Genomic DNA, 7939 nt, shown 5'->3' with positions numbered 1-7939 from the left:
CTTACTGAATATATGATTAGATGATTTTCTTTTCTACTCCACATTATGTCCCTGAGATTCACACATGTTGAATGTAGCTGTAATTAATTCATTTTTACTTCTGTTTAGATTCATTATATGCTAATTCCTTACTCCCTTAATGGGTAATTGAGAAAATAAATTATCAGAGAGATGTCAGTTAAAACTCTAAGCTCTTTGACATGGCCACATTTGGTATTATGCTTAAGAAAATAATTTAGCTAAAGAAAACAATCAGAAACAGATGAACCTAAGATTCTGATTCAAACAACTCCAGGTAACTTCCAAGAAAGCGTTAGTAGCACCCTCCACTACAAGGCACTGCAGCATGTTTAGACATATAGAAAAACATGAAATGTTCCTTCAGAAGGAAAAAAATCTAATTTCATTTGGAAATATTACAAATACAAATCTTCTAAGCATTCTCCCTCCCAAAGAAGGCTACGTTAGAAATTATAAATCTCAATGACTTCTGTTGCCAACTCCACAAATATTAACAAGATCTTATACATACCATGCCCTGTTCCTACTATCTGGGGTAGAATAGTGAAAAGAAAGGTATAAAGTCTTCTCTCACAGACCTTACATTCTAATTAGTCAATATCATAACTATCCATAAACACCTGTAATCCTTTTGGAAGCAAGCCAAGGAAAAAGGAGAAAATAATGAATTTGCAGGAAACATCTCAAAGAAGGTAAATGTTAACCAATAGCACTCAGAGGTAAGAAGACCATCAGTATTTCTCAGATTTAAATAAAATTACATTTAAGTAACAATACCTTTGCCAGGCCAAATCGTCCTCTAAAAATATGTTACGGCTGGCTTTTCTACTCCCTACAGGTGTTCGCGGCTCACTCGGATCAAGTACAGACACAGAGCAAGCAGAATCTGAAAGAGCATTCAAGTCTTCCCCAATGGAATTACTGTCTGTGGAATGAGCATAACTTAAGGCTATTTTTCTACAATACGTGCAAGCTCGGAGGTCTCCTAGAAGAAAAAAAAAAGAAAGAAAATTAAGTAAAATATAACAGTAATAGATTACTTAACAAAACACTTTAAATACTTGGGTTAATAGTTAACCTATTAATAATAAAAGGGAAATGAATGTCTTTAAGTAAAGACTTCCAAAAAAGACATTTTAAAGGAGTAAAATAATTTTGTTAGCTCTTCTATATATTTTAAGAACCATCATTACAGTAAATTCATGCAGGTGTCTAAATTACCTCAAATATTTCTAACAAATTAAGAAAATATGACTCGATGATACTAGAAAATTCTGCTTAAGAGAGTATTTTTTTCAAGGTTGCAAAAGTGAAATAAGGTATCTATCACCAAAAGGAGTTTCAAGGAAAAACATTTTTTAATAGAATAAACAAACCAACACAAATGGAAACAACATGTTTTCCACAGGCAAAGTAAGGAGAAAAATATTTTAAGTTCTCTATTGTGAAGCCCTGAAGAGTGGCCTCCACAAGGGGGCACAATTTTAAAAACAAGCTAATAGAAAATGGGCTTATATACAATATAACATATGGGAGTAAAAACTATAAAAGAAATTCCTATAGTGAAAGTTAGGAAATGAAATATTTTGAGGAGGGCAAAGTTATTTAATACTTCTAAATATATTTTGTTAGGATGCAGTCCTGCCCAAATATAAGTTTTCATTTCTACCCTGTTTTTCTGTAACGTTTTGAGTGATTCTATAACATTTCGGTATACTAAAAAAGGAGATAGAATAATTAAACCATACTAATAGCATGTTATCTAACAATTCTCCCTAAATTTTTTTCCCATTAACATTATAAAACTGAAGTTATACAAAAAACTTCTAAAAGTTAACTATATTCTGTTTTTTTACCATAATTACTAACAAGTGTAATAAATGGCCTTTAATTTTTTCATTTTAGGACTATTATATAGTGGTCAGTTTTATTAAATTATACAAGTAAAATCAAAATAAAATGTCACTTGTTACATTACTAATTTCCAGTATCACAACTTAACAAATGAAATGTATTAAAATCTAAAGAAAAATATAGCCACTTCAATCAGCACCCCTCCACCAAAAAACAAAAAAAGAAAGAAAAGTAAACTCCAGTCTAGGTTAAATGAAAGTGTTAGAACATACTATCATCAGCCAATCAAAGTAGAATTATGGTGAGGAAGTGAAATTAATCCCTGCAGAAAGACCTTCAATTTACCACAACAAAGCCTGGTTTGTTTCTTAGACTATAAAGAACATCTCCCTAACCAGCCAGCTATTAGAACAAAAATTATCAAATTAATAAACAGAGCCAAACGTGACCAGAAAAGTTTTCACTTCATTAAGATCCTTCATCAGCAAGGGCCTATTACATGCATGCCTATATAATGTGATGTGAATACAAAGGTTGATAAGACACAGCTCTGCCATCAAAGAACTTGTAGTCCACTGGAGGCGACAGACACATAAAAAATTAAAAAGCTGCATGACAGATGCAGATATTAGTACTATCAACAATAATAACATTCATCAATTCCTTTCTATGTCCTGGACATTTTTCTAGACATTTTACATTTATTCAGGGTCACAATGTACACTTGTGTCCAGCATACTATCCCATTTGCAATGGTTAATCTTATGTGTCAACTTGACTATACTAGTTGTTTGGTCCAGCTTAGATGCTGTTGTGAAGGTATTTTGGGGCGATGTGATTAATATTTACAGTCAGTTGATTTTAAGTAAAACAGATTACCCACCCATAATATGGGTGGATCTCATCCAACCATTTGAATGTCTTAAGATCACAGACTAAAGTTTCCATAAGAAAAAGAAATTCTATCTCAAAACTGTAAGATAGAAATCCCACAGGTGGCCGGCGTGGTGGCTCACACCTGTAATCCTAGCACTCTGGGAGGCCGAGGCGGGTGGATTGTTTGAGCTCGGGAGTTCGAGACCAGCCTGAGCAAGAGCGAGACCCCGTCTCTACTAAAAATACAAAGAAATTAACTGGACAACTAAAAATATATAGAAAAAATTAGCCAGGCATGATGGCGCATGCCTGTAGTCCCAGCTACTCGGGAGGCTGAGGCAGGAGGATCGCTTGAGCCCAGGAGTTTGAGGTTGCTGTGAGCAAGGCTGACACCACAGCACTCTAGCCCAGGCAACAGAGTGAGACTCTGTCTCAAACAAAAAAAAAAAAAAATGAAATCCTACAGGAGTTTCCAGCCTACCGGCCCGTCTTAAGAATTTCAGACTTGCCAGCCCCCACAATCACTTGTACTAGTTTTTTAAAATAACCTCTCTCTATATATAAATGTGTGTCTTTGCGCAGGGTGGTACACTATTGGTTCTGTTTCTCTAGAGAACCCTAAAACAGATTTTGATACCAAGAATGGTTCTAGAGCAAAAGAATCTTAAAGATGAGTTTTCTGAGTTGGTTCTTGGGTTTCAGTAATCGGTTTTCTAACCTGATTAGATTTAAAGGTACTAAAGACTCTATTTCCAATAGTAAAGAGAACACTGACAGTCCATGGTGAGATGTGACAATAATGACACACAAAATGTCACCTATGTAGATTCCTGAATCAGGAAACCTAAATGCAATGGGGATATGTGGATACCAGGTTGGCAGGGCCCAGGTAACAGCACTTAATTGCCAAAGACAAGGTGGGCACAGTTACCATAATAGACATCAGCACCAAAGCAGTAATCAGAATAAACTGACGCAAAGAGACCTATGGCATTAGCTAGTTGATCCTGCTGTCCCTAGAAGTGAAGTAGATGGGCAGTCAACTAAATTCTTACTTGACTTATACAAGAGGAAAAATTCTACAGCAAGTAGACAGAAGTCTAACTTGAATCATTAAAATCAGAGACATGATCCCCCTCAATCAATTCCCAGACTTGAGCCCTTTACAGACCCAGAACTCCTTGAATAAAAGGAAGATTGGGTCCTCTTGAGAAAGGACCCCACTACACTGCCAGAAATTTATACTGTTAATCTTTTTACCAGCCTTCCCCAAAGGGATCTATGGCCTTTTACTAAGGTTACTATACATTTAGAAGAAGGAAATGGTCAAACTTTTCAGGGATTATTAGACATTGACTCTAAACACACTAAGTCCAGGAGACTCAAAACATCACTGTGGTCCGTCCACCAATCAGAGTAGAGGCTTATGGAGGTCTGGTGGTCAGTGGAATTTTAGATCAGGTCCACTGCACAGTGGATTTAGTGGGTCCCCAAACCTACTCTGTGGTTATTTCCACAGTTCTGGAATATATATTTGGAATAAACAACTGGCAGAATCCCTACACTGGTTCCCTGACCTGTATTATGATAGATCTGGCCTCCAGAACTGCAAGGTAATAAATTCCTGTGTTCTAGGCCACTCAGTCTGTGGTACTTTGTTATGGCAGCCCTAGGAAACTAATACACCAACCATATTAACGATTCAAGTTTTATCCTAAGAGTAATGGGAGTTCTAAAAGGGTATCACACAGAGAAATAACCTGACATGATCAAATTAGATTTTATAAAGATTACTGACTAGAGTATGAAAAATGAATTAAAGATAGGGAACAAAGTTTTTTAAAAGCTGTAGTCATAATCTGGGTGAAAGACAATGGGATTCTGAACTCCGAACTCTATAGTACTTTAGGTGAAAAAAAAAAGTGAATAAGACCAAGAGAAAGATCTGCACAATAACAAAAATAATATGAAAGATGTTAAGAGTATACTCTTTTGGGTAACTTCTGTCCACCTTTCACTCCCAAATCACTGTATAACTACACACACCATTGCTCAGTTTTTTCTGTCTCAACAAATAACTTAAATTTTCTGTATTGCTAAAATTTGACTATGTTCCACATAAGTAAGATACAATTTGCTGAAGGACAGTGTTATATAAGGCAAGGAAGATTTGTACTTTGTAAAATGAAAACTCTCATAGTGATAAAAATAGTAATCTACTCTATGCTAATAATCTTATTTAATAAGTTTTTGGGCTCCTACAGTTTCTTGCTAGCATCTACCATACTTTTACTCTAGCTATTTATGAAAACTCCCAGCTACTTTATTAAGCAACTATAAAGTTCTTAAAAGCAAAGCTGTATCTCCCTCAGCTTTGTGCCCCCATATCTTACACATAAAGCCCAAAATGTAAATTGGCTTAATACTGGTCCTGTATTATGACTATTTATAATTATGACCTTTAAAAATTGTAAAACTGTCAATAAAATACATTTACCTGTATAGCCCATAAATTTTCCAGGGATTTCTTGATTACAGCAACGACTGCAGAAAATCTGCCCACACAGTCGGCAATGGTGTCTGCGCCTAAAGGTTGTAAATTTCTCACTACAGTCATAGCACTCTTTACATTGGCTATCTGGCATCCAATATTGTTTAAGGTCACTATCCTGTAACAATAAAAATGTATGAAGGCTTCTTGAAAATACCATTTATTAAGAATGCAATGGTAAATGAGATCCTAGCTTTCTTTTGCAGAAAATGACAAGCTAATACAAAAATTCACAGGGGAATGCAAAAGGCCAAAACAACCAAGACAATCTTGAAGAACAACAAAATTGAAGGACTTATATCACCAGTCGTCAGCATTTATTCTAAAGCTACAATAATTTTAGACAGAGTATTGGTGCAAAGATAGAAAAAAATAAAGCTATAGAACAGCAAAGAGAACCCTGGCATACCCTCACACATATATGGGACTAATGATGAGACTTATAACACAATCGGTAAAGGAGGGTCTTTTCAAAACCAGTGGTGCTAGGTCCTACTGGACATCCATGAGGTAAAAAGGAAGCTTGACCTCTACACTTCACACAAATAAAAAAGCCTCTTGAAGAAACTGTAGAATATCTACTGACCCTGGCCTGATTTCTGAAACAGAACACAAAAGGCACTAAGCATAAAGAAGGAAAAACTGATAAATTAAACTACATTAAAATTAAGAACTTATGTGTAAAAATACAGTGTTTATAGATAGAGGAAATATTAAACTTTTTTTCAAGTGGCATTACACCATCTTCAGTGGGTACGGCATGATCCCCATTAAGTGCTTAATAAGTAACCTTCCAGTACCTGACTTTTCCCCTCCATGATTTCTTTGAGTCGTTTTAATACTGTGCTGAGGCTTCGAAGCTGAACAGCTGTACGAGGGTCATGACCTCCAAAGGTAGGTTCTGCTTTCCTTCTTGTGTCTGAGTCGGATTTAAAAAAAAGCATCATTGTTAATAGTCCCTAGTATCTATCTACAAAAAAGTATAAATGTGATGCAAAGGGCCTCTTATTGTTAGTATATATTAATATTTATGTTCTCCCAGCCAGTGATATGGATTGAGAGGTAAAACTAGTCTTTATTAAGAGGCTGTTGAAAGTATTTCTTTTTATCATGTAAAAAGAGTTTCACAAGCAAGTAAGAACCACTTAAGACAAGCACTATCTGAGACTATTGATGGTTTTGAGGCCTGAAATGGGAACATCACTTACATGGCCCAGAATTCATTAATGATTTCTTGTACCCTTTGGTCTCCATCTAAAATAAATAACTGCTAGAAATTTAGCAGAAGAAAAGGCAATCCCAGTGGGTTAACCTAGCTTGGTCTCTAAAGTCAAACAAGAAAGCAATAGGATCAAACAGTCCAGTTCTGTCTGAAGACTATATATCCAAAAGTCTCGTGCAGCAGATCAGAAAGAAATTTAATAGTCCAGCCCCCAAAGATTTTGACAGACTTCACAACATCCAGGATAGTAAATTTTGCCATAGTAAAATATGACCAATGCCCACATAGATTAAAACTGCCAGGAAATTGACAGAACTCCAATCCTACCCCTCTCTGTGACTTACCCAACCCTGTAGCTCCAAACTGAAAGAGATCTCTTACACTTTAAATAAGAATACTGAAGCCAATTCTATCAATAAGAAAACAAGTTCAAATTCCAGCTTTGTGGCCAGAATGGGGTATGCCTACCAAAGTTGCCACTTATTATTTCCTTATTTTAAACCAAAATTACAACTGAAATTTCTACCTATTCTGGCTCCAGCAGTTACAAAACCTAAGGATGAAGTGGAGGTGGTTTGACAACAGGGATGAAAATGTTATTAAACACATTTACCTAAAACAGGTTTAGTAAGTGGGCAAAGTAAGATGGAAAATACCTCACCCTGAATCTTCCTCAAACTCACTATTTGCTAGATTTGTTTTAGGTCTTTGTTTTAGTTGATTAGGAAAGAAAGGATTACAAAAAAATGAGAGGTTGGTATCTCAATCTAAATCTATAAAGAATCTCCCAAGATAATTTAATTAATGAAATAATTATCTAAACTGCATGTCAATGGAAAAGAATTCAAACTCTGTAAAATAATTTAAAGAGGTTTATTCTGAGCCAAATATGTTCAACCAAGGCCTGGAGAGCCACACCCAAAAAGCCTTGAGCAAGTGGTCTCCTGGTGGCTGGGTTACAGTTTGGTTTTATACATTTGAGGAAGATAGAAATTACATGTAGAGTCACAAATCAATACATGAAAGACATACATTGGTTTGGTACAAAAAGGCGGGACATCTCAAAGTGGGGGATTACAGATTATAGATGTGTTTAAAGATTCTTTGATTTGTAATTGGTTAAGGAAATGAAGCTTTGTCTAAAGGCTTGGAACATTTTAAATTAAGATAAGGAAGTCTGTTAATCAGAGACAAGTCACCAGACATATACTCAGACTCAAGGGATCTGTTAGGCAAATTGAGGACCTGCAGGTGTGGTTCAGGCTTTATCTTGCATAGCCTTAGGCCTATTAATGAGGTACAAAGGATATCACCCAGAAGGGAAGCAGACAGGACTAGGAAGGTCTGATCTTCCTTCTCATGACCACCAACTCAGCTTTACAGTACTTCTTTTTTTTTTTTTTTTTTTTTTTTTT

General features: G+C 35.6%; 1 protein-coding gene across 1 annotated transcript in view; it reads right to left on the bottom strand.

Annotated features, from left to right (window-relative positions):
- The window catches only part of PIKFYVE (phosphoinositide kinase, FYVE finger containing), a 76285-nt gene that overhangs the window by 63559 nt on the left and 4787 nt on the right, over positions 1-7939 (bottom strand). Inside the window, exons 3-5 of the mRNA XM_012661209.1 lie at positions 6103-6221; positions 5249-5420; positions 799-1006 (exon numbers count right to left, since the gene is read on the bottom strand). Of these exons, the coding sequence (XP_012516663.1) occupies positions 799-1006; positions 5249-5420; positions 6103-6221 (499 nt within the window). The remainder of the gene's footprint in view (positions 1-798; positions 1007-5248; positions 5421-6102; positions 6222-7939) is intronic.

The sequence above is a fragment of the Propithecus coquereli genome, unplaced genomic scaffold (genome assembly GCF_000956105.1).
Source record: "Propithecus coquereli isolate 6110/MARCELLA unplaced genomic scaffold, Pcoq_1.0 Scaffold70, whole genome shotgun sequence".
In the NCBI taxonomy this organism is placed as follows: Eukaryota; Metazoa; Chordata; class Mammalia; order Primates; family Indriidae; genus Propithecus; species Propithecus coquereli.
This window is presented reverse-complemented; position numbering and strand designations above follow the sequence as displayed.